At 41.0% G+C, this 27,842-nt stretch overlaps 1 protein-coding gene across 7 annotated transcripts in view; it reads left to right on the forward strand.

The window, feature by feature from the left end:
- The window catches only part of DCLK1 (doublecortin like kinase 1), a 260,320-nt gene that overhangs the window by 166,864 nt on the left and 65,614 nt on the right, over positions 1 to 27,842 (forward strand). For 3 of the 7 annotated variants that reach the window (XM_086612767.1, XM_086612776.1, XM_086612797.1), the window contains exon 4: positions 14,069 to 14,185. In XM_086612767.1, the coding sequence (XP_086468893.1) occupies positions 14,069 to 14,185 (117 nt within the window). Of the gene's footprint in view, positions 1 to 14,068; positions 14,186 to 17,555; positions 17,565 to 27,842 lie in introns of all 7 variants that reach the window. The other 4 variants (XM_086612785.1, XM_086612790.1, XM_086612800.1 and 1 more) reach the window with 2 other exon arrangements.

Here is a 27,842-nt window from a genome sequence, read left to right on the forward strand (position 1 = left end):
AAAAAAATTGAGTACCTTCTATGAGTCATCCCAGGAAGACTTAATCAAAAGAATCATAGAAGGGATCTGAGAGGTCCCAAGGGAGGACCTGCTATATACCTAAATGTCAATTGAGTTTACATGTTTCTGGCTAACCTGTCTGTGTGAAGTTGTAGTTAGGGAAATTCAACAAGACCTCTGCATGATCTATTCCAGTACTTCTTTATTCTTCCAGTCAAAAACACATTTCCTCATGTATGAATTAATCTACCTTTTAGAAACTTAAGATCACTCTTCTTTGTACTATTTGTGACACAACTAATACCAGGAACTTATTTTTTTCTTCTTTTTGGCAGTCTATTAAAGTATCAAAGGCTGGTATTTTGTCTCATCACTTCTTTTCTGAACTAAAGATCCCATTTATATTACTTACCCTTTATTGTTCATATTTCCCAGAGTTGTGATCTTCGTTGGTATTCTCTCAACCCCCTGAAAGTGAAAGCCTTGTTTCTAAGTGGGAAACACAAAAGTGGATTTGTTGTGTAAGCTAACACTGTAGTAGCCTTGAGGAGAAAAGATAATTCAGGTGTCCTCCACAGAGTGCTCCTGTTCATACCAGCAGGATGATGATTCCTTTTGCTGCAGTAGTTTGTTTCAGATGCAGACTCACTGCAAAACTTCTATCCCTCTTTGCAGAGCTGCTGTTTAGCATTTATGCAACTGATTCTTGTAGTGAGTGGGTTTCTGCCTTTTTTCTCTCGCTTACTCTTTCTTAGTTGTAGTACTTTGGACTTGTTGAGTGCTATCTGTTTTTTCTGATGACTTCTCCAGTTTTTAGGATTCTTCTAAATACCGTTTATGTTCTTCTACAATGCTTACAGCTTTACCTGGTGTCATCTCCAGATTTAAAATGTTTGCTCAGCTTATTAATAAAAATATTTACTAGTGCCTGAAACAAAACCCTGGTGAGCTCCTCGGCTCATTCTCTCCTAGTTGGACAGTAAACCATTGGTAACTACTCTGGTTTGGTTTTCCAATGCCCATCTTAAAAGCAGTTTCTGTAGACAGAATCATAGAATCATAGAATCGTTAGGGTTGGAAGGGACCTCAAAGATCATCTAGTTCCAACCCCCCTGCCATGGGCTTCATTCTGCTCCCCATCCCTGTCTTCTAGCTCAGGGGGCTTGGTACTCGAAGAACAACTGGCTTTGCTATTAAAGACTGAGGCAATGAAGGCATTGAATACTTCAGCCTTTTCCTCATCCTCTGTCATTATGTTTCCCCCCACATCGAATAAAGGATGGAGATTCTCCTTAGCCCTCCTTTTGTTGCTAATGTATTTATAGAAACATTTTTAATTATCTTTTATGGCAGTAGCCAGATGAAGTTCTACTTGGGCTTTGGCCCTTCTAATTTTCTCCCTGCATAACCTCACGACGTCCTTGTAGTCCTCCTGACTTGCCTGCCCCTTCTTCCAAAGGTCATAAATTCTCCTTTTTTTCCTGAGTTCCAGCCAAAGCTTTTTGTTCAGCCAGACCAGTCTTCTTCCCTGCTGGCTCATCTTTTGGCACATGGGGATGGCCTGCTCCTGTGCCTTGAAGATTTCCTTCTTGAAGAACGTCCAGCCTTCCTGGACTCCTTTGCCCTTCAGAACTACCTCCCAAGGGACTTTGTCAACCAGGCTCCTAAACAGACCAGAGTCTTACCTCTGGAAGTCCAAGATAGCAGTTCTGCTGACCTCCCTCCTTACTTTTTTGAAAATCGAAAACTCATCATTTTGTGGTTGCTGTGCCCAAGACAGCCTCCAGTCGTCACATCGCCCGCAAGTCTTTCTCTGTTCACAAGCAATAGGTCCAGTGGGACACCTTCCCTCGTTGGCTCACCAGCTGTGTCAGGAAGTTATCTTCACACACTCCAGGAACCTCCCAGACTGTTTTCTCTCCACTGCATTGTATTTCCAGCAGGCGTCTGGTAAGTTGAAGTCCCCAACGACAACAAGGACTAGCGACTGTGAGACTTCTCCCAGCTGCTTACAGAATATTTTGTCTGCCTCTTCATCCTGATAGGGTGGTCTATTAACAGACTCCCACCATGATATCTGCCTTGGTCTTCCTGCTGATTCTTACCCATAGACAGTCAACCGTATCATCACCATCATTAAGCTCTAGACAATGAGAACACTCCCTAACATACAGGGCTACCCCACCACCTCTCCTTGCTTGCCTATCCCTTCTGAAGAGTTTATAGCCATCTTTTGCAGCACTCCAGTTGTGTGAGTCATTCCTCTGTGTTTCCGTGATGGCAACTATATCATAGTTTTCCTGCTGCACAACGGCTTCCAGCTCCTCCTGTTTGTTGCGACGTGCATTGGTGTAGATGCACTTCAATTCTTCAGTTGGACTATTGATCCTGCCACCTTTTTAGGGGCAGAAGTCCTAATTCCTATGTGACCATTCTCAGGTGCTTCTATGTTTTTTTTTGTTGTTTTGTATTGTCACAGAATCACAGAATGGTTGAGGTTGGAAAGGGCCTCTGGAGGTCATCTGGTCTAACCCTGTGCTCAAGCAAGGCCCTGGCTTCCAGCTGCCCGGGATCATGTCTAGATGGCTTTTGAATATCCCCAAGGCTGGAGACTTCACCACCTTTCTGGGCAACCTGTGCCAGTGATCTGTCACTCTTACAATGAAAAAGTGTTTCCTGATGTTCAGAGGGAACCTTCTGTGTTTCAGTTTGTGCGCATTGCCTCTGGTCATGCTAAAAGTGAAAAGAGAGTATGGCTCTGTCTTCTTTATACCCTCCCTTTGGATAATTCTTTTTGAGAATCTCAAGTTAAGCTTTCTTGTGACTCCCAATTTTCTGCTTTATCCCAGTTTTAAAGATCAACACTTGTTTTGACTTTTCGTAGTCTCTTGGAACTTTACTATTCTTTCATAATTCTCAAAAAATAGTGTCTGGTAGCTCAGAGATTGTCTGAGGTGTGTCTCTAAATATTCTTCACATCTAACTAGTTTGAAAATGATGTCTAAGGACTCTATCTAACCTGTTCTGCCCTTGGTGCGTCTTGTCTTCTAATCCCACTGTTGCTAAAGTTGTGTTATCTGCCTAATTGCAGTTAGTCTTTTTAATGAAAAATGAAACAAACAAAAAAATTAAACAGTTGGCTTCTCATATTCATCTGTTTTTAATGGATAGTTTATATTTGTATATCCTTTTTTTGTACAAGACTCCTTACCGATCTAACCAATTTGCTGTGTAAGTGTCATGGGAATTTGGTTTGTGCGTAATGGCTGTGACTATAATCTTTATCCCAGTATAGTGTATTTTGTTTCTTTAAAGGAAAAAAAAAGCCTTTTAAAACTCAATACTGCACAATAAAATTGTTAGTCTGAGAAGTGCATTATAAATATGCAGATTTCCTTGAGAAAATACATCAAAGCAGAAATAAATAGGACATTCAGTTTAAATACATATTTTCTTCCTCACCAGAAATCAGTTACATAGAAAAATCTGTAACTTCAGGAGACCTGGTTAAAATGTGTTAAAAATTAGCTGTTTTGGATGGATGTTTCTCAGTAATGCCTTCAGCTGATGCTTTCCATGAGAATCAATGCTCTGCAAATAGAGACTTTTTACTTTTCTAACTGCAGAAAGGACTTGAGCTTGTAAACTTCCAAAAGAGTCATTTGAAATGGAAGACAGTTGAAAACAAGTGATACTCTTCAGACAGCAAATAGTAGTATCAAAACCCCAGAATTTGTTGGACTGCAACATTGTCACTTCTCTTAGGCTGGAATCAAAAAAAATAAAGATGGAGCGCCTGTGTACTTGATGCTTAGGATGATGTTAATATTTACCACATGGATTGGATAGGAGGTCTGTTTATTCTCAAAGTAAAGAACAAGATGATTTTTAATAGGTAATATGACAAATATTACCTCTTTGTGGTGAACAGGAAAGCAAGCCATTGATCTTGCTAAACATAAAAGTTAAGAACTGATGAATTTGTACCATCCTCTCATTTAATTTCCAGTTACATGAATAAACCAATGCCAAGAAAAATGCCATCCAAGTTGTGCAGATAAAGTAAGGCACTTTGGTGATGCATTTTTCTCCTGACTTCACTAGGGATATTCAAGAGATATCTGCTGTTACAGTATATGCCCAGTAAACAAGCTTTTGTCACGGAAAGCAGTAGGAAGCCATAAGCAAAGGCAGGATACATTTCTTTGTTTCATGCAGAATCATTCTGAGGCCATAAATAAAAATAATACAGTTGATTGCAGTAATCAGTTATGTCATCTTAACCAGTTCCAGTTAAAAGAAACTTTATGATATTTCGGTCAGTGCTGCTACTGTAGTAAAGCTGCAGAAGTAAGGGAAAGTAGGCAGAAGTAGCTTCTGATGACAGAGGCAAATTAATGAACGTTTATAACAGCATTGGAACAGCTTGGGTGTAGTATATTGAGTACACAATGAAAATATCTCTGGAAGTGAAGCAGAGTATGTGGCAAGGCACACAAGACATACATGTTAAAGATTACATGTGTGCTAGCAGTGTGTTTTAGCTAATGACAAAATTCCTATTTCAACTTTTTCTTCAAATATCTTTAAAATAACTTCTGATAATGCAATTTCAGTTTCAGAAATTAATATTTTTTACATGCAAATTCATTCACATGGATTCAGTATGAAATTTTTCAGATTCGTTTAGGCAAGCAGGTTTTGAAGAAGCCTTCTAATTTTGACTGCCTACAAATGCAGAGTTGGAAAATAATTAGAATTGTGCCTTGTCAGAGAAGCTGTTGCAGTGATGAAAAATGTTTTTAAACTACTTACTATCACTGCTGTGAGGTGGAATTTTTCATGATAGCAGATTCCTTCTCTGTTGAAAAGTAAAATTTAACATCACAGTGTTTCTATAGCCAAAATACACAAATGGAGGTTTGTGTGAGATGATTCCGACAAAAGGTTAGTGCTTGGAGAAAGCAGGAAGATAACATCTACTTGTGCACAGTAGGATCATGAAATACAGCAAAAATCTTGTGTTATTGTTTGTATTGAGTAAAAGAGCCCATTCCTATCCAATGATACTGCTTCTAAGCAGGAAATGTTCACCAGTACTCAAAATCTGTAGTTTATATCTGGTCATTTATGAGTAAGATTCATCTTTTCTAACTTACAGGTTCCTAAGATAGGTCACAGAAATTAACATATTCCGTTGACTGTAGAAGGACCATGGGGTGAATAGTTCATATGTATGAATCATATTTTTAACTACCTAGTACTAGATGAGTTCAATCCTGCAAAAAGTCTTTGAGTTATGTAGACAGGAGCATGCTTGAAGATAAAGTAGGAGGTGCTTGAAGCAACATTTTGATTTTGCATAAAATCTATTTACTTTTTAGATAAACTTTCTGGGCGACTTCACTGAATTTAGAAACAAATAAGCACTTTGAAAGTTATACTTTAGAGCAGAATGAGATATTAGTGATAATACATAAATTCACAAATACCTTCCTTGTTTCTAACTTACAAGGCAATTTTGGAGCAGTACCTACATCTGAAAGCATTCTTAGATTGAGTGAAGGTATTTAGATTCCTACGAGCTTGCAGGATTCTCCATTTTATTGATTTGCAATAAGGCATAGGTGACCTTAATTGTTCATATTTTACTGTACGTAGCTTTTGCCTTGTCAGTGAATACTTATCCCAGTTTTAGAATTGGAGAATGATTTTTCATGTAAAAGAAAATCTTTTTCCATATTTTATACCCCAGTCAAAGCATGATTCTTGGCAGAAAAAAAAAAAAAAAGATATTTAGGTATTTTATACCACAACTATTTGGCACACAGCTGAAATAGACAGTATTCCTAATCTTTATCATGCGTAAAGCACTGGTTACTGGTGAGAAATCAAATCAGAAGATTAGATGTCTAAAAAACCACACATTTACAGTGACAGATAGCTTAGTGTATGGGATAAAACTTTAGGATTTTATATTCTATGCATGCATCACTGTCCATCTGCATCAGGAAAGCATTGAACAGGAAGCAATACAGAACTAAATTGAAGTAGGCACAACTATGACGATAGAAGATTTGAAATTACTTAAAGCTCTGTGAAACACCCTCTATCCCTTTCATTTCTGGAAACTGTAAGACAGTTACCCTTTTGAACATGTTGTAATTACAAGTCATAGCTGCCACTGATTCATTGGTAGGGTTGGGTGAATTGCAGTGTATGTCAATGCCACTAGACAGGATGGTACCATTTCCCTTTTGCTGAAGAGGGTGAAACGTAGTTCTGCAAACAGAAGATTACTGGTTTTAACTGAAGGCATGAATGCAATGGAAAAGTAAAATCTTATTAGCTGCATTAAGACTTAGCAACATGGAACAAATTACTCTTAACATTAAAAACTAAAATCAGTACTTCATTTGAGATAATGATCTACTGATTGGCCTGAGGACACTGCTAGTGAGGCTAATGTCTTTAAGCAATGGTAAAAGGTACCAGCCTAAGGTACCATAAAGTGGCTTACCAGCAATCACAGACATCCTTGATCCTCTCTCCTTGCTTATCTGTAGGATGCAGCTGTTGCTGAAACCGAGTTAAATGTTCTGGTCTTAGAGAAAGAGATTGGCAGGGATATGGAAAAATAAATATCTATCTCCTACACACAGACCTCAAAAAAACAGCAAAACACAGCAAAGAGTGATATTTTAGCCCAGAAAGAACTCATGAAGGCCATACAGTCCACTTCTGAGTACCTGACAAGTAATTCTTTTTTGATCTCCTGATAATTTAGATAACTTTTCATGGTCTAATCTAGAAACACATTAAATTTGTTCATTTTACGACGCATTTATTGTGGATTAGTTACTCTCTGCTGCTTTCTTGCCATTGTAAAATCTAATGAACTTAGAAGCTAATGAAACATTTTGGAAATGGAACATCACAGAGTTGGAGATGGGAGACGTTATGATTCTGAGTGTTAGCATCCCTTAATTACCTCATACTTATATTTTATACATTTGACAACAGGAATAATCAAGAACTTATAAATAAATACGTTGGGGCTCCTCCTAGTTGTACCAGTTCCTACTGCTCATTGTCACCACCACGCAATCTCAGGAACTTCGTGTTCCTTAACTTGTCCCTGTGGTGTCTCAATGATGTCAAATTGTAGCCTTGGGATATTTCCTCTTTTTTTATCAGCCTTATTGTTGTTAATGTCCATTAAATGCCTCAGACCTCTCCGGTAATATTCCATGCTATAAAGGGACTGCAGTGTTACATTGTTAGTCTCGCTGCCAATAATCCGTACTTCTCTCTCCTACTTTGTAGTTCTGTCTGTAGTTATACAATAGAACATCTTATTGCAAGATGTTTTGGCTGGGAAAACATTATTTATCTGGTATTATGAGTTGGAAAGCAATAAAGACCTCAAAGTTGACCTTCTTTTGCTTCATGTTACCATGGGTGTCATTATTTTGTTCCTTTAATCTTAGTCACTCAACGGTGAGAGGAAGGACTGAGGCTTCATGATACATTTCTTTCCTCACAGAACATACTATAGAAACACCTGGTATTTCTTCTTGGCTGAGCATGCCCACATGAGTGAGAAAGGTTTTATAATTCTCCTCTGTCAGAAGTTCATATCTATTTCTAATACAGTTTTGACATCAAAAGAAAATCAGGAGAAAAAATGCTCTTCTGTTTCATGGCTTACCAAGGACCTGCTGTGTAGTTATCAGAATACTGTTGATGAGGAGGAGATATGTATTTATTTCATTATCAGTATAGATTCGGTTTGAAAATACAGGTTTAAAAACCAAACTTTTTTTTGTTTGTTTTTCCTTCCTCTTTATCTACAGATAGTTCTACAGCAAGAGGCAGATTATGTTAATGTTTTAGCAGAGACAAGCAGTGGTTGTGTGGTTGTGTGGTTTCTGAGTGGGGTTTTTGCCTGCAGTAAAATTCAGTTTTCCAAGCTGAATGTGAGAACTTGGAGAAAACGGAAGCTGAGATCTATTTGCAACAAGCAGCATGGTTACATTCTGGTTATGTCTGGAAATCCTTCTAGACTCTCTAGCTAGTATTGCCACAGTCTTTGAAGGCACGAGTCGTCTGACCCTGATGTGTGCAGCACTGAAGGCTTGCCCATATGCTTCTCTGCAGGCCATGCTGTAGCCAATGTCATTTATGATTAAACTTGTAAACCCTTAGGAAACATGGCACTTGACAAAATTTACCTTAGGGTTCACAGTGGTGTTCCAGCAGAGAGAATATATTCCCATTTGAACTGTGACCTTTTAAAGCTTCACGACCTGCTAATTATTTTTGAGAAGGAAAAGAATATTGTGCCGAAGGAGTTCATAACCAAGCTTAAAAGTGTTTGTACAAACAGTAAAATAGGAAGCAGAGAACGTTTCTGTCAGAGACAAAAGAGAAGAGAGAGTTGCCCTGAGAGAAAACGCTAACAGCATCCAGGGCTGTATAGAGTCAGTAGAGACAGGGAAGCATAGAGACAGAAGAGACAGGAAGCTCTACTCAACACATGTGAGGCCACATCTGGAATACTGTGTCCAGTTTCAAGTCCCCCAGTTCAAGGAAGACATCACTAAATTGTGATGAGGAGTTAGAGGGGGACCATCATGATGGTGGGAGGCTGGAGAACTTGCCCTATGAGGAGAGGCTTATGGAGCTGCATTTGTTTAGCCTGGAAAAAAAGGTGGCTTCAGGGGGACCTATCAGCACCCCCCAGAGCCAATGGGGCAGCCTCTCTTCTCCATCGAGAAGATGAAGTCAGCCTTCTCACAGTGATGCATAGTAGAAGAATGAGAGATGATAGGTGTAAATTGGAACAAGAGATTTTGACTGGATATAAAGAAAAATATTTTCATTGTGATGCCAGTCAGGTGCTGTAATGGGTTTGCCCAGGGAGGTGGTGCAGTCTCCATCCATGGGGATTTTCCAGAAACAACTGGACAAAGCCCTGAGAATCACAGAATATCAGATAGATTGAGGTTGGAAGGGACCTCTGTAGGTCATATGGTCAAACTACCCTGATCAAGCAAGGCCACCTAGAGCAGGTTGCCCAGGACTATGTTCAGATAGCTTTTGAATGTCTCCAAGGATGGAGATTTCACAGCCTTTCTGGGCAAGCTGTTCTAGCACTCAGACATCCTCACAGTAAAAAAGTTCAGACAGATCCTCCTGTGTTTCAGTTTATGCCATTTGCCTCTTGTCCTGTCACTGAACACTGTTGAAAAGAGCCTGGCTCTATCTTCTTTGCACCCTTCCTTAAGGTATTCATATATATTGAAAAGATTCCCCCCGAGTCTTCTCTTCTTTAGACTTAACAGTCCTAGCTCTCTCACCTTTTCCTCATATAAGAGATACTCTAGTCCGTTCATCACCCTTGAAACCTTTTATTGCACTCTCTCCAGTATGTACATGTCTCTCTTGTACTGGCAAGCCCAGAACTGGACACAGAGCACCAGGTGAGGCCCCACCAGTGCTGAGCAGAGGGAAGGATCACCTCTCTTGACATGCTGGTAACACTCTTCCTAAAGCAGTCCAGGATACCATTTGCCGTCTTTGCAGCAAGAGTATGTTGCTGGTCCATGGTCATCTTGCTGTCCACCAGGACCCCCAGGTCCTTTTCTGCAAAGCTACTTTTCAGCTGGGTAACGCCCAGCATATAATGGTGCCTGGAGTTGTTTCTCCCCAGGTGCAGGACTTCGAGCTTCTCCTTCTTGCACCTCACGAGGTTCCTGTCAGCCCATTTCTTCAGCGTGATGATGTTCCTCTGGATGGCAGCATGACCTTCTGGTGTATCAGCCACTCCTCCTAGTTCTATGTCATCAGCAAACTTACTGATGGTACGCTCTGCCCCATCATGTAGATCATTAATGAAGATGTCGAGCAGGATTAGCCCAAGTGTTTACTCCTGGGGTACACTGCTGGTTACTAGCCTCCAACTAGAATTCGTGCTACTGATCACCATCCTCTGGGCCCAGCCATTCATCCAGTTTTCAAACGACCTTGCTGTCTGGTCTTGAAGCCCATACATCAACAACTTGTCTATGAGGATCCTGTGGGAGATGATGTTGAAAGCCTCGGTGAAGTCCATGTAGACAATATCTGCTTCTCTCCCTTCATCTACCAAGCCAGTCCTTTCATTGCAAAAGATTATCAAATTGGTCAAACATGTCTTCCTCTTGGTGAATCCTTACTGCCTATTTCTGGTTATTTTCTTGTCCTTAATATGCCTTGAAATAATTTTCAGCATTCATTGTTCTGTCACCTTCCCAGGAATCAATGTGAGGCTGACCTGTCTGTAATTCCCTGGGTACTCCTTTCTGCCCTTTTTGAAGATGGGAGTGAGATTTGCTGGGTCTTCAGGCACCTATCCCAATCACCATGATCATTCAAAGATTATTGAGAGTGACTTCACAATGACATCAGCCAACTCCCTCAGCACTTCGAGGTTGCATCCCATCAGGTCCCATGGACCTATGTATGTCTACTTTGCTTAAGTGTTCTCTAATCTGATCCCCTTCCAGCAAGGGTAGATCCTCCATTCTCCAGATTTTCCCTCTGCTTCTAGGGTGTGGGATTCCTGAAGGCCAGTCTTGCTAGTAAAGACCAGGCAAAGGTGGTATTCAGTACTTCAGCCTTTTCCATGTTCCGTGTCACTGGGGCCCCTGCTTCATTCAGCAGTGGGTGCGCATTTTCCCTAGTCTTCCTTTTGTTCAGTATGTACATAAAGAAGTACTTCTTGTTACCTTTGACATACTTCACCAGATTCAATTCCAGTTGCGCTTTGGCTTTCCTGTGTCTCTGCATGCTCGAACTTGCTCTATATTCCTTCCAAGTTACCTGTCCCTGCTTCTATCTCTTGTATACTTCCTTCTTATGTTTGAGACTTGCCAGGAGCAACTTATTCATCCATGCAGACCTCTTGGCATTTTTGGCCAACTTCCTGCTTGTTGAGATGGACTGTTCTGGAGCTTTGAGGAGGTGATCTTTGAACGTTAATCAGCTTTCTTGGGTCCCTCTTCCCTCCAGAGGCTTATCCAATGAGACTCTTTCAAGCCTATCCCAGAGAGACCCAAGTTTGCTGTCTTGAAGACCAGGATTGTGGTCTTGCTTTTTGCCCTGTTACATCCTCTCACAATCCTGATCTCCACCATCTCATAGTCTTTGCAGCCAAGGCTGCCTTTGGCCTTCACTTCCACAATGAGCCCTTCCTCTTTTGTGAATGTGAGCGGAGCATCTCTCGTCACTGGTTTCTTTATCACTTGGATGAGGAAGTTGTCACTGATCCTCTCCAGGATCCTCCTGGTCTTTTTATGCCCTGCTGTGTTGTTCCTCAGGTTGGTTGAAGTGGACCAGGACTGTGAATGTGAGACTACTTCTAGCTTTGAGTAGGAAATTGGACTAGAGATCTTCTCCTCTCCAACCTAGATTATCCTATGATCCTCTGATAATTGTTCATTTCTCAAATTATCGTTTGAACATATGGTCATCTGTGTTTCTGCTGCAGTGGTGAGAGATTTAATGTTCAGCTAGCTGTAAGGAGTGACTTCCTCATAGGATAATATGCCACTAGTCTAGGGATACTCAAATAACAGGTCATGGTCTATATATAGCCCATCAGGACAATTTACAGACCGCTCCTAACATCACCCTTTCTAAGAAGACTGTCAGTAGTGAGGGGTTGTCACATGCTGTGGTGGGTGCAGCCAGCTTCCAGCCTCCCTCTTTCCCAGAAATGGTAGTACCCTTCTGTAACATGTGAGCAGGAGCATTTCTTGCTGGGAGAGGAGGAAGATGGTGACAAGATGCAGTCAGCCTTTGCAGTTAAGGTCATCCACACCTTCCTTGCCCATGTGAGACAAACCCTAGATGAATAAGAATAACCTTTTAATAAATATTTTCTTCTAATTTCTGAACATGTTGGGTGAAAATGATGCAAGGACTATCTTGATTATTGTCCTAGGCAGCACTGTATTGGTAGAATAGAAAGGTGACCTGGATGCGCATTTAGTTTACTTCTTTTTTCCTTTCATGTCACTTTCTGCCTGGTCCTTTCTAATACTATGAGGGGAAATGCACATTCAAATGCAAAATCGTGTCTCTAACCTCATTCTAACTCCGGGTGCTTATAAGGTATTCAGAGAACTTGAATAAGTATTAATATTTGTTATAAGATGAGAGTTAAGGTTTAGTGCATCACGTGAATTGCAAGAGAGTGGTGCAGATAGTTGTTTTCTCGACATACTGGAAACAGAAAGTCTTTTTACATAGTGAAGTATATTACTGAAAGTAGCTGGCTATTTTCTTCATGGACTTTCAAGTTTTTCTGCTAAGCAAATGACTATAGTCTAATCATTTTAGCTTGACTGGGTCTTTCTACGTTAGTCTTTTTTTCTGTTGACCATTAGAATATTCAGTTTGACATGTATAAACAGGTTCTGGAGCAGCAGTTTATGCCAATACATCAATGTAAGGTTCCTGCTGTAGTTACCTAGTGAAATCTAATTGAACACTTTCATCTGATTCCTCCTATTTTCAGTTGATAATTTCCTCTTACAACAGAGTAAATGTTTTTCTCCATTTCCACTCATTTTTCGGTGTAAAATGAGAATAGTCATCAATGAATCACGTAAGATGTCAACAGAAAGAAATTAGCTGCTATTGGGCATTAGGAAGGTGGGAGAGTTTGGAAAGAAAAGCTTTTTTGGGAAAACCAGGATATTTCTGTGGTCTCCTCTGCTCTCTGCTGTGCTGGATGTTCCCTCAGTAACTCATCAGTTCTTGCTTCCTTCAACAGCTTGACGAAAGGCAAACAGTTAGGGCAGCCAAGAGAAATACACTTCATGACATCATTCTCTGGTGGATATGTTTAAGTTAATTAGTTATGCTCAGTTTTATTTCTTTGTTCTCTAACCTATCTAAACTATGTTACAGGCTCCACTGATCATCTGTGAAAACTAAATAATGTGCAGGCTTGTACATGGTATTTTCTTTCTAAGGAAGAAAAATTCTTGTTTATTTCTCTTAACCTATGTTGAGGAACCTTAACCACTAATAGAAAATGAGGAACAGGTCAGATACAGAACTAAATGTTTATTGACGTATTTTTAAACTATACTGACATCGTCAGGTGAAGACAGTATAAACATTGCTGCATACTTCTGATTGTGTATTGGCTAAGAAGTGGAAATCCTTTTTTTTTTTTCCCCGACTGTATAATAAGTCTGGTGATTAATTTGGTATCCTTTATGAGTGCAAGGCATCAGTGTTATGCCCACTAAGTTCCTTCATCCTCAGGCCGAGAACCATTTTGCAGGCGTAATGCAAGAATGCCTACAGAGCTGTGTGGGTGTATATAAACTCTAACCTGAACATCTTGCAGTGTTCTTGAGTGGGAGAGTAATTTCGCCTCTTCATTGATTTTACTGATGTCTCTTATGAGCAAGTAGTGCCATTTCCCTCAACCTGTGATGAATTGCGTGTACTACACAATGTGGGCTGTTGCTCACCAGAGGATTAAGCAGGAGCAACAAACCTGCTTCACTTTCTTCAAACCTTTCATGAGTGACAGACACCTGCGTCATCTTGAATAGTCTTAACATTTTGATATATATAAGCAGCCTGCTGGTTCTTCTAGAGACAGCCTAGGTTGACAAAAATGCTTACATTGTGTTTGGATCAGTTTACAAAAACACCACTGCATTACTTGTGCTGAAATCTTCAAAAGCAAACAAATTTTATGTGTAGTCTCGGCATTGTTAAATTAAGCTTTCCTAAGTACCTGCAGTAACCATGGTATCAAAAAGTCTGGATTACTGCAGCAGTTCTTTAAAGTCTGGATTACTGCAGCAGTTCTTTGTCTGGGATGCAGTACATACTGTACTCGGGTTTTAATGAACCCATTTATACAGATTTTATATTTTCCCATAAAACTCCTCAAGATGAATGAAAACAAGTGTGGGCTAAATGTTTGTGCTTTTCAGCGCTCTTTCTGTTACAGGCTTTCTTAATTGCTAACTTCTGCAATTTCTTTGTCTTTTAGAATGTCGGGTGGTGAAATCCACTTCCTATACCAAAATAGCTTCGACTTCACGTAGGAGCACCACCAAGAGCCCTGGCCCATCTCGACGCAGCAAGTCTCCTGCTTCTACCAGCTCAGGTAAAGCAAGCAAGAAATCTTTCTTAACAACGGCAACCAATCTCTTTCAATACAATTGGCAACGTGCTTAAAATTCCACATTCCTGTGGAAAAACATTGTATGTATGAAACAGGTGATAGTAAAAACTCACTTGTTTTCTCAGTTGCATATGAGATGAAGTGTGTTCCTACTAGAAAATAATTTTTCAGTGTTTTATAAATCATACTCTGGAATTACCACAGTTCATTTTACTTTATTTTGTGCGTATGATTTTTCTGCCAATACCTGAAGACTGACAAAAAGAGGTATTATTTGTACTAGGAACTAAATAAAAACAAGGCAAAAAGTAGTTCAAGTTACGCAGTGTAGGACGTGTCTGCAAAAGGTTGATTTCACAGTCTTCAAGACATTGAAGATATTGAGGAAAGGAAGGCAGGGCAGAGTGCAATTACAGATGTGAATGTGAGGTGCAAAGGTAACTGAGAAAGAAATAAGTCGAAGTTGACCTAACAAGCCAGTAGTACAGGCTGGAGAAGACATAGCAAAAAGCTTTAAAACTTTCTGTCTGAAGGGCCTTGCTCTGGCTGCCTTTGCAGCTGCTCCCACTAAACAGTCTATGGCTAGTTCCCTTCTGCAGCTTTTTCCCAAGCAAAACAAATAAATAAACAAAAAAGTGCATTAGATAATTTGCCAGTATTAGTGCCTGAAAGTACAAATACTGCTTGGTGTGGGCCAGCTGAGTAGACCCAATCCGGCATTTGCAGCATGGCTTGTGAGTACAGATTGTGCAAGAGGCAAACTTTAGAGCTGTCTGAAAGCCACCTCACTCTTTCTGCCCTAAGTCTTCTGCCAACAGGGAAGCGAACGTCATACTTGGACCTGCATCCAGCACTGTAAGGTCTTTTTGGGGAGGTGGTGATCGGAATGGCCCAAGTGCTCCTAGCGGGTTTCAAACAGGGGAGGCATGGACCAGCTAGAACCGTATTTTTCACAAGAAGACTAAGCTGAGAAGAAAAGTATCTTTGCTCAGGAAAGGAGGAAAGGGGGAGAGACACAATGAGAGACAGAGGCGTAAACATGGGTAGCAGGGCTGGGAGGCAACATGCCTCCTACGCATCCTAAGCACAGCTGAAACAGAGAAGCCTGAGAAGAGTTAATGGGAAGAAGTACCCATTGTGAGGAACAAGTCCAGAGTAGCACTTTCTTAAACATATGTCAAGTAGGTTTCTTTGTAGCTAGGTGGAACAGAGTTAAAGTTTAGCAAAGGAGGCCCTGTTTTGTGTGTATTATGGACTCTGTTTTTTTCTAGTGAATATTCATCTGGGAGTACAGGTAATGGACCCTGAACTGTATGTGTTCATTTTTATGTGAAATAACTGTCCTGCTGGGCATCGCAAATGTTTCTGCCGTGGGACTAGCAACATTTTTGCCATGTTGACTATGTGATACCTTGTTGGTTTTGGTCCTGAGAGAAACAGTACTGTTTTACTTAAACATGCAGGAGAAGTGTAGGTGAGGAAATCTTAATTTCCTGCGGTTCAGTTTTACGGGGTCTGAGAAGATTACCATTACGTGTTCAATCACTGCAAAAGATCAGGAGACTATTTTACAGCTTGTGAAAAAGTAGAAATGTTTTCATTATGCAAACTACATCCTGGGGTGCATCAAACACAGCATAACCAGCTGGTCAAAGACATGATTGTCTCACTGTATTCAGTGTTGGTGCAGCCTCACCTGGAGTACTGTGTGCGGTTCTGGGCCTCACAATTTAAGAAGGTTGTGAAGGTCCTTCAATGTATCCAGAGAAGAGCAAGAAAGCTGGTGAAGGGCTGAAAGGAATGTCCTGTAAGGAGTAGCAAAGGACTCTGGATTTGTCTAGTTTGGAGAAAAGGAGACTGAGGGGAACCTCATTGCTCTCTACAGCTTCCTGAGGAGAGGAAGTGGAGAGTGAGGTGCTGATCTCTTCTGCCTGGGATCCAGTGATAGGACACATGGGAATGATTCAAAGCTGCGCTAGAAGAGGTTCAGACTAGACATTAGGAAACATTTGTCTACCGAGAGAGTGATCAAACACTGGAACAGGCTTCCTAGAGAGGAGGTTAACGCCCTATGCCTGTCAGTGTTTAAGAGGCATTAGGCAATGCCCTGAATAATTTGCTTAAACTTTAGGTCAGCCCTGAAGTGGCCAGGCAGTTGGACTAGATGATCATTGTAGGTCTCTTCCAACTGAAATAGTCTATTCTATTCTATTCTATTCTATTCTATTCTATTCTATTCTATTCTATTCTATTCTATTCTATTCTATTCTATTCTAAACTTGTTACAGCTTAAAAAGAGTAAACAATTGAAAATGTTTCTGTAGAAGTTAATTTTAGTGGGGATGATGAATCTGATTTGACTGTCTGTGCCTCTTGTGTTTGCTTCCTGCGAATAGTGAAGTAAAATTGTGTTGATATTACAGGAAGGCGATTTCTGACCTTATATACATGTGTATTTACATCAATGTTACTGTCATAAAAGGAAGCAATATTGTACTAAGTGGGCACTTACCCTCAAGAATGATTTTTAGATCATGTAAAACTAAAACCAATCAATGAATAGATTTTAAAAGTATGCAGTTTGTTATTAGAGATGGCATTTAAAAGACAATAAAAATAGAAACACTCTTAGATATTGTTAGACAAAAAGTTCTCCCATGAAATGCAGAAAATATGTACAGATTTCACTATTCTGCCATCCAGTAGGCCTAAAAATCCTGCCTATTTATTGAAATTATGTATCTGTGACAGCAGCAGAATAGAAAAACTACCATCTAGTGCACATATGAGCTGATAATTTTTTCCATGTTGTTTACATCTCAGTATTAGAGAATCTCCTAAATGACTAGTGTATAACTAGAAGTTATCCTTTTGTTGTGTATAGAGAAGTATTTTTTTTTATTCTATACTTTTAAACTGCTTTCAGTTCATCTTTAAATTACTGTTAGGGATTTCTCTTTCATTAGGGATGAAAATAACAAATACCTGAGAAAAATGGTAGATTCTTCGCTCAGGTCTAAGGTATTACATACACATTCCAAAAAGAAAGGTGTATCATTTTGTGAAGAGTTTTATCATAAAAGAAAGCTCAGAAAAGTAGGGATAAAGGGCAGGCAGAAAGCATAATTGACAGTGAACCCTCGAGAAAAAGTGAAGCAAGCTATACGGAGAAAAGCATGTTGCTAATTAGAAAGAATCTGATCCCTTTTGTTTGATTTTTGCTGCATTTTGAAAAGTCTGCATATTCTTGCCATGCAAAAGGATCAAATGCCTGCCTCGGTCATCAATTCATGCCCATGTCAAGATAATGCACGTGGATAACTACATGGGCCAAAAAAGGAAAGTTGCGTAGACAAAGATTGTGTTAAAAAAAATATAAATCTCAAAATTGGATATTAAAACTGATAAAATCCTAAAATGAAGGGATATCCTTGAGTTACCCTTAATTCTATCCTGTATGCATCTATAGTAAGGTATAGTCTTTAGTGTAAGTATTCAGCATTACTTTTCTTCTCATCCAGCATGGGATAGTTGGTTGGGATTCATCGTATTTAGAGTTAACGAAGGTACAGTCTTTGAGTAATTTCCTCATTGTTAGAGAAATAGATGTGTAAAGAGGCTAGGACTTGTTGACAGACTGCTTTGTTTTAAGCACTTAAATACCATCCTCAAGAATTGTTTCTTTGACACAGAATTTCAAGTGGTAAGTGAATTAAGCCAAGTTTTGGCTTGAACTAAGTGTTTATAAATGCAATGAAGTCCATGAGTCCCTTGTTCTAAGCAAATAGTGGTATGGGGTGATGAACTTTTCCAAATTCATTCCAATTGCTTTTGAAGTTGCCTACAGAAATCAAAGGGGTTATTTTGGGAGATTGGTTGGTTTGTTCCTTTTCTTTAATGTCTGTGTCTCAGTTTTGCATCTGTAAGTTTGGAGCAATACCATTTTACCAAAACCAGTGCTTTGAAGATAAATTCAGTAATCTTAACAAATGATTTTTAGAGAAAATTCTGCTTGAAGGCCCTTGCCCCTAATGCATAGAGCTTTCTCTTTCAGTCTCACCTTGTTGTGGTGGCCCCTGACTGCAGGCAGGAGCAGGCAAAGAACCTTGAGTCCCCTCTCCTTGATGACTCCCCAGCCACTGCTCCGAAGAACCATTTCCCTCATTGTCTCATCTGGTACTGAGGGCGAAGGGCTCTCAGTGACATTTCCAAGAGTCTTAGATAACTTTCAACCTTTGGAGGGGCCAGTCTCCCTCCATTGCCTGTAAAGACAGCATCCTTGGTGAGCCTGCCATAACAGCACCATGGGGCTTCACAGGTACATGGCCATGGGAGTAACAGCATGGGAACAACAGGACAAAAAATGCTGTCCCATAGGGTCTGGGAGACACTGCCATGGCAGATTTGGAAAGGGTCGAGGTGTGAGTGGAAAGCACTCTGTGGGGTTGCAGAGCGAGATCGGACCCTTAATGGAACCAGAGGCTACGCTAGTGCTTAGTGCCATGCAGGTTCAATTCTGTACTTTGGTTAATGAAGGGTAAGGAACTATGTGCCAGTCTGTAAGGTAATGGGAGGCACATACTCCTCACCCTTTCTTGAGCTATACAATCTGCAAGAAGCAAAAAAGCTGCATTGGCTTTTACACCGTTTCTTGACATATTTAAGAGGAGTGTATCCCTTTCCATAGGTGGTGTTCATTTTCTTTTTTTTTCTGAACAGGGCATATGCTTAATGTGCTTACATTTTCCTGGTACCCTCCCTGGCTCCTGAGAGCAGATTCATCCTATCTTTATATAAAAACATAGAATGCTTTTTCTTAAAAGAGTACATGCAAACAGAAGATCTGTGGTAAGGGCTGACTTCTCCATTATTACATGTTTTGTTCAGTTTTTTATTTACATCTGACAGTATTTCAAAACAGTAGCACAAGACAGAAGTCTCTCTGAGGGAGAATTGCTTTCAGATTTTTTACAAATGCATTCGAGGTATTGTCTGCTTTAAAATGCTTTCAGCCTAGAAAAGAGAAGCAGGGAATAAGGCAAAGAAGAAAAGCAGAGAAAGGTAGCGTGACCTCCCAGGAAGACAGAGGGCTGAAGTCTGGTTCCAAGTGCAATAGATAATCTTGCCTCTGTGTAATTTTCCTCATGTCTTCTTAAAGCCTGTAAAACACTTTGATGTGGGTTTTTTATTTTGCTGGCATCAAATATTATTTGGGAAAGAACATCATAAAGGAGACGTTGAATTTCAGTGAGACAGGGTATCAGCCCACTGCCAGTGACTGAAAATTATGAATGTCTGATGGCTATTCAGTAACTGTCGGCTTCTTTCCAGCTGCCAATTAACACCATTGGTGACAGCCTCAGCGCAGGTGAAGAGGTAACAGGTTTGAAGAAAGCAGCATTTACTTCTTCATTATCATTACTTTTAATCAACTCAAGAACAGCATGAAATGGCTGGAATTATTGTACCCTTGGTCTATTAGATTAATGAAAGATACTGCATTCGGATGAACTCTGGTTTAGCCTCTGAAATCTGGACTCTCATTTTCAGGACTTGCTCTCAACAAAAGTAACTACTTTCTATTTTTTTCAGTTTGAGCACTTCCTTCAAAATTATTTCCTTATCACTTCTCCTCCCCTTTGAGCTATCTCTTATTCCCCTCAAACTGTCACCCAAAATATTTCAGATGCTTGGAATCCTATTTGTAACAGTGATTCAGGTTTGGTGTGAAGAAGAGTTATTTAGGAGTTTTAGTTATTTAGTGCAACAAGCGTCTGTTTCAAGAGTAACTGGGTTGATACATATCTGTTCCAAATGACAGAGAGAACATATGTGAAGAATGAATAGAGGAGGTCGTATTACTAAGGGCTGTGTGTTTTTTCAAAAATTGCACCTGGGCAAAGAAATTGTGAAGCTGCATGTTAAACTAAAGCCTGATCAAAAGTGTAGATCTTCCCTAAAGAAAAGAAGTGGGTTTGGATATGGAAAATGGATCTCGCTGAAGGCTTCTCTAGAGCAGATGCTTGTGCTTTTCTCAGCTAGTTAGAAAAAAAAAAACAAAAAGGTAGACCTGTCCCTCTGCAAGAAGATGTGTTTTCATTTGGTTTGATAGTTCATCCCTAGGCCGTTATCCAGAAACAACCTTTCTTCAACCACCTGAATCAAGAAGGTCTTTTGGATCCCAAAGGAAGGAACGTGATGTATCATATTGTCTTTGGCGAGGTCACCTGTTTTTATTCACACTGTTATAGGTACTCAGCTGACAGATTTTGTAATAAATATGTTGAAGCAAAACTTTCCTGAGGCCAAGAGTACAAACCCATGGGAGTGATGGAGTCATCCTACAGACCTAGGGATTTCCAGATGATTTTTACTTTGATCCTGGCTTCCTTTTTATTTTTTATTTATGGTGTTTGTATTTGATACTAATCATTTAAAAAAATAAGTTTTATAATTTTATAGAGTTAGTAAGAGAAATAGATTTGGTTAGATTGAATAGTTTATCCCTCTTAAAGAATTATAAAGTTAAATGCCGAATGAAGAAACATCCTCAGAGTTGGTACTGCATTTGCATAGGCTGATTTGAGAATCCTAGTCTTTCCAATTAGGCAAATCAGTTCAAAAGAGATATTTTCATTAAATCTTACGTGCATGTAGATGTTCTCTAGATTAGGTACTATATGGAATTAGCAACTGTCGTGGTTTTTTTTTGGACTGAGGGTCGAGACAAGAACCGAGAGGGAGCACCCACCAAACATGGTCTCGGGCAAAACATGACTCAGGCTTTCTTAATAAAACAAAACAATTTATTAACAGTTACTAAACAAAGGACAAGAGAGGACGAAACCGGTTACTTGAGAGGAGAAAGAGAAAACAAGGCCCGATCTTAAAACAACACCTCCCCACCCCCTATTTTCCTTTCGTTCCTGGCTCTGCCTTCCCCCCAGCGGCGCAGGGAGACAAGGAATGGGGGAGTACAGGTCAGTTCATCCATGTTGTTCACTGCCGCTCCTTTCTTAAAGGAGGAGGAGTCTTTACACCATTTTTCCCTTGCTTCGGTGGATCCCCTACTCACAAAGAAAAGGTCCCCAAACTTTTCCAAAGTAAGTCCTGCCCGCAGGATTGCAATCCTCCCCATGGATCGCACCAGTTCGGGCTTTACCAGTCTCGGCCTCTTAGGGAGCTGCTGCCACTCGCGTCGGCGTGGGTCGTCCCACGGTCTCCAGATGCCTCCACGACCTCGTCGTGCATTCCATGCCCCATTATCAACAGTACCTGGTCGCGCATCCCCTGCTCCACGACCTCTCCTGGGCTCAGGCATCTCCTTCCCGACGTGGGTCTCTCCACGGGCCACGAGTGGGTCGCTGCTCCGCCGAGTACACCCTGGCTGCAGGGGGGCCGCCTGCCATCTCACACCGATTTGCAAGGGAAGCCTCAGCTCCAGTACACCTCCTCCTGCTCCATCTTTGCTGACCCGGTCGTTGTGGTTGTCTTCTCTTAGATATTAATCCTCTCTGGGGGAGCTCGGCCCGGCGGGCACCCCGGGAGTGGGGCGCTTACCGAGTCCCCCATGCGGCTCCCCGGCGCCATCTTGAGCACATGGCGCCGGCCCGGGGCCGAGCGGCCGCTCGGCCGGGAGCCGGGAGCGAGGGCCGCGCCCTCCTGCTCTCTCCTCGCTCCTGAGCAAAAAGCCCCTTTCCCGCCCCTTTGTCCCAACTTAAATAGGGCAATTCGCAGAGGCGCCGCCTTGGCTCAACCTCCCCCGGGGGGGATGGGACTCAGATCTGGTGGCACAGGGAGCAAATCCCCTCCCCTGCCACCAGAACACCCCCCCACACATCAAACTATCACATTCCACCCCTCGCCTCTGCGAATTCCCTATTTAGGCACAACTTCACTTAAAACATTGAACAAGAACACACATTTCACAAACAATCCACCCCTAGTCCCTTCACCAAACACAACAATCAAAGTTTCCCAAGGTCCCTCTGTTTTCACCACTCTGGAGTCCATGTTTTGCCCGTTACCTCTCCCAATCACTATTCCTATCTCGAATTCCTCAGCCCCACGTTGGGCGCCACAATTGTCGAGGTTTTTTTTTTGGACTGAGGGTCGAGACAAGAACCGAAAGGGAGCACCCACCAAACATGGTCTCGGGCAAAACATGACTCAGGCTTTCTTCATAAAAACAAAACAATTTATTAACAGTTACTAAACAAAAGACAAAAGGGAACGAAACCGGTTACTTGAGAGGAGAAAGAGAAAACAAGGCCCGATCTTAAAACAACACCTCCCCACCCCCTATTTTCCTTTCGTTCCTGGCTCTGCCTTCCCCCCAGCGGCGCAGGGAGACAGGGAATGGGGGAGTACAGGTCAGTTCATCCATGTTGTTCACTGCCGCTCCTTTCTTAAAGGAGGAGGAGTCTTTACACCATTTTTCCCTTGCTTCGGTGGATCCCCTACTCACAAAGAAAAAGTCCCCAAACTTTTCCAAAGTAAGTCCTGCCCGCAGGATTGCAATCCTCCCCATGGATCGCACCAGTTCGGGCTTTACCAGTCTCGGCCTCTTAGGGAGCTGCTGCCACTCGCGTCGGCGTGGGTCGTCCCACGGTCTCCAGATGCCTCCACGACCTCGTCGTGCATTCCATGCCCCATTATCAACAGTACCTGGTCGCGCATCCCCTGCTCCACGACCTCTCCTGGGCTCAGGCATCTCCTTCCCGACGTGGGTTTCTCCACAGGCCACGAGTGGGTCGCTGCTCCGCCGAGTACACCCTGGCTGCAGGGGGGCCGCCTGCCATCTCACACCGATTGCAAGGGAAGCCCCCCTTTGTCCCAACTTAAATAGGGCAATTCGCAGAGGCGCCGCCTTGGCTCAACCTCCCCCGGGGGGGATGGGACTCAGATCTGGTGGCACAGGGAGCAAATCCCCTCCCCTGCCACCAGAACACCCCCCCACACATCAAACTATCACAGCAACCAAGATCATAGATATCAGCTGTACTCTGATGAGGTGTGGAAAAAACACAAGAGGCACTTAACCTCCTTCTGAGGCGACGAAAAAAAATACTCATGGATTCCAGGGAATTGTATCTTCAAGGAATGCTCCTGTCCTCTGAGATCTTGGGCATGTCTACAATATCTACATGTCTGCAACACTTCTCTGCTTGATAGTATGGACATAGTAGACTTCAGGTTGTGGTAAAAGTGCCACCATAGTGTCCACTCCATGGAGATCAGTATGGGCTGAGTGGGTGTGGGGTTTACAGTCCCTGCTGAGCTCTACACCGCTTTGGTTACGTGTTGCAGCTACCTCAGGTACTGATGACTTACAGGGACTCAGATACTGCTTCTGAGATGGGAATGTAAACCTGACCTGAGGGTGATACCTTCTGCTGTCATTTCTAATCTGTTGATCTGTTGATGAGGTGAAAGCTCTGTATACTATCGTCTGTTAAGCCCTGTCTTTAATGGCAGAGATGTTCTTTTTGTATTTGCATAACTTCTTGACATAAACTCTAGCAAAGACTGAATGTAAAAAGGAGAGTTTAACACCAGCTAAAATGAATGCAGTACTGCTTTTTGGGGATTTTTCTCAACCAGTTGCACGCTAAGGTAGAATCTACAAAGCCTTGTCTTTACTGAGGAGTGGTAATGAGGGTGCTTGCTTAATGTGGTGCTCTGGACAAACTCTCCTTTGCGATAAAGACAAAGATGGCAAGATGTATACAGGTAGAATACAAAAGCAGAATGAACAAAAAGGCAAGGTGTGATTTGTTCCCTAATTACTTTGTAAGTACGTAAATCTTCTTGAAACAAAAGTGTTGTTTTGGAAAGGACAGTGACAAACTACAGGAGTAATTGAGGCAAGGTCAAGTAGTGATCTCACATCACTGTTTTCTAGCTAACGGTTGCTGAATATGACCTACACGTGGTGTTGTGTCTTCTGTCCTAGTCATGAATAAGTCGTGGCTGTGAAAGAGCCGGCACCGTTCCTTTCCCTTAGTCTTCTCTTTCCTCTTCACACACACTTTTGTGTTTGAAAAATCACTATTTTAAACACACAGAGTCATCTCAACATTTTTTATAGAGTACAAGATGCTAACACATTAACAGGAAATTTGATAGGAGCGTATGATTTGAATACAGAGCAACTTCTCAGACTGGCACTTGATACTTTAATTCAGCTTTTCTTACTTTTTATTACTTAGTAAAGAGATGCCCTATCAAAATGCACTTACTGGAATGCTATCAAAGTACTTTTTATTTACAGCATTTTCACTAGTTTATGAACATCTTCATATGAAAACCTATTTTGCCTTTATCTCAGTAGATGATAGCATCCAGCTTTAGTGTTCTATTTTGTGAGGTTTTCTACCTTCATGTGTGTGCCAGGTGCTGGAAAAACAAATCCAAAGACAAGTTCTTGCCCTGCTATGCATCGTCAGCAAGAGAGGACAGTAGGGAAAGGAGTTCACAGCTAAGAAGTCTTCTCAGAGTAGCCACAATAATTTTGTTATTTTTTTGCTTTTTAATACATATTTCACCTGTGAAATTTTGAATGGATAAATCTTTTTCATGAGACAATGGGAGGGCACTGTGCATTAAGCTGAAGTCTCTGATCCCTGCCATTTTATGTATAAAAAATGACAAGAAACCCCTTGCCTCACTCAATAACATGATTAATCACAAGAGTGATTTACCAATTTCATCTGTCTTTATCGACATCAGGGTTCCCTCTAGGAACATGTGCTGTATCAGTCAGTGAGCAATGAAGTGCAGATACTGGACAGGAATGCAGTTTCCAACCAGAATGCATTCCACCTGGAAATGGATTTTAGGGCAGTTTAGATTACATTCTGGTACTTATCAGAAAGGCATTATTATTAAATATTATAGATTTTACTCACATATTTGTTGCCATGTTATCTGTTCATGAGCTGCATATGTAAGAATGATGTGATTGTAAATCGGAGGGTCAGAATCAGCTCAATCTCTTCCTGCTACACAGCACCTGATATCAACTCTATTTGCAAATTCAGTATAATGACTCACAAGGAACAAAAGTCAGAGGTGGAATGGCCAGCAAGGTATAAATAAGAAGATAAAAAAGAAGGACCCCTGGAGTGGACTGGGGAATTATTAAGATTTACCATTTCTTCCCTGTTACGATGTCTGTCTTAAGCATTACATTAATAATATCAGTAGAAACAGTACTGTTTATCTCCAGGTATGCAGAGCATCTAGAAGACAGGCAACATGATGTACGCAGAGAGTTCATTCTTCCAGAACTTAAGGCCTAAGCAGACAAACGGTAGAGATTACATGACTGATATTGTGCGGATGCATATAGAGAGCTGGGAATAGAACCCACATCACCCAAGTCCCTGTTCAGGTTGACTCTAATGTAGACTCTGTATGGCCTTCAGTCATCAGAGTTTATTTAATGGAGTTCAGCACTAGGAATAAAATCCACCAAAACTGGTAGGTGGGGAGAATTTTGATGATTTTGCTTTATCTCCAGCATATCCTAAACCTCTAGGTGTGTGCGTTTGGATTCATCTTGCCTAACTTTAGAAGTCTACACTGCAGTGGATTTTCATAGTACATTGTTCATCAGGTCTGTTTCAGATGGTCGCTTGGGGATGATACAACTCATGTGATGACAGCAACTTTGTTAAAATAAGGTCTAGAAAACTGCTTCAGATGTAGAAGCCTACATAGTAGGTACCTAAAGACTGGTAAAAGGAATCTCATTTCCAGTGCTAATTGTTGTCTCTAGAGTTTCCTAAACAGCTTTTCATGGAGAGTCCTAGTATGCTCATAAAAATTCTGGTATGCATTTTAGTTAGTTAGCACCTTTATGTTTTGGATATGGGTAAGGAGGTGAGAAAACTCCACTTAAATCTCCTGAGGGCCTTGATCCATTAATTGTGCTCTTGATTTCACATATTACATGCAGCCAACACAAGCACAACTATCATGATTTTCCTTTTTCAAAAGTGCTGTTGGGGAGAGCATTGGAGCTTAGCTTAAACGTTTTGGATATTCTGGTGGTGGCAAGTGAGTAATTTAGGGTTTATAATACTTTGTTTTTTCATCTCAAATAGATACTCATCAACATGGTTTGTGTGAGGAATATATCAAGAGTCAAATACAGCATTGCATCTATTTGTCTGGTTTCACTTGGTAGCCTCAAGTCTTCATCTTCAAGACAGAATAATTGCAATAGTCGTTCTAAGAAAAACTGTTGTTGAAAGTTATGGAGAAGGAGTCGTTCTATTAGGAACAGGAACTGATGCCTAGTGCTACAAGGCTTATTAAAGTGTATCTGTCATCTTAAATTTTCTCATAATAATAAGACCCAAGAATAACTGCTTGATTTAAAGAGAAAGTAGAATACTTGTGTTGTTACTGAGCAGCCTTGAGGACTAGCTCCATGTGAATAGCAGTAGTTCAGTATTAGTTTCTAAATAATATCATATTTGTTTATAAGAAACCCTTTAAAACTTTAGAAGTTTGAAATTCCAAAAAGCTCATTTTTAGTGTCCTCGTGTTGCCCTTTTCCTAAATGGTTTCAGAAGTATTGATAATAAATTGGATTTTAGTCATTATTGGCCAGACCTATGGGGTGTTTTTGCTGAATACTGTATGAACGTCAGTGAATGTGTCCATATGCATGTGCTCTCCCCAACGCATTTAGTACAACAGTTGAATCAGTGCTGATACGTGCAAACCATTGTCCTCTGTACAAAGAGTATTTGAAGCCTAGATGAGTGGAACGGTTTTCTGGAAAAGCAGCCTATTTAAATGCAATTGATGTCTCTTGTTGTTCCTATGGTTATACAAATATATTGCACCTTTACCTTAAACAATGCTTTGCACAAAGTGATGTTGAAATCTGATCACGCATGGCACCTAAGCACTATTGACCATTATTTATCGTGTACTATAATGTGTTTTATTGATGTGAGTGGTGTGATAGATATACATGTTTCTTCTTTATAATACGCGGGCCCAGTATTAGCCAGTGAGAACAATGTATTATGTAAAAAGTAAGAAAAAACTATTAAAAATGCCTACTGTATTATCCAAAGGAATTAGCATTTGCTAGATTGCCAGTCAGCCAAGGCTTTACAAGAGTTATTGTCATTTTGATTTTCGGATGAGTCATTTGGTATATTGCCCCCAAAGGCACCTCATTATGATTCAGTGCACAGCATATAAAATTGCTTAGGCTTTCGGGGCTCCGTGGAAAGCGAGTGGGGGTTGCGGTGGCTCAGCGTTGTGAAGCAGCAGCATTATGCTTAATTGACACCTTTGATGTAGCCCTAAGACAGCACCTGCACCTCCCACTGCTGTTCTGAAGACGTCAGCCTTACGCAGAAAAGGCTTCTGCTTATGAATCCTGCATCGCATTCAGTTCACTCTGTGAGCAGTCCCAGCTATCCTTAACTGATCCCATTGCTTCTGAGTTTGACTACAGCTTGGCTTAGTACAGAGCAGGAATTCTGCTGCTTGCTATTATCAGGTTAAACAGTAAGATTTTGTCCATGTTAGAACTCATAGAAGGTAAGTCAAATGTCTTGTTAATATCCTAATATGTAAATATTCTCCTAAGATTCAGAATCTGGGAATC

Source organism: Tauraco erythrolophus, chromosome 1 (assembly GCF_009769465.1).
Source record: "Tauraco erythrolophus isolate bTauEry1 chromosome 1, bTauEry1.pri, whole genome shotgun sequence".
Lineage (NCBI taxonomy): Eukaryota > Metazoa > Chordata > Aves > Musophagiformes > Musophagidae > Tauraco > Tauraco erythrolophus.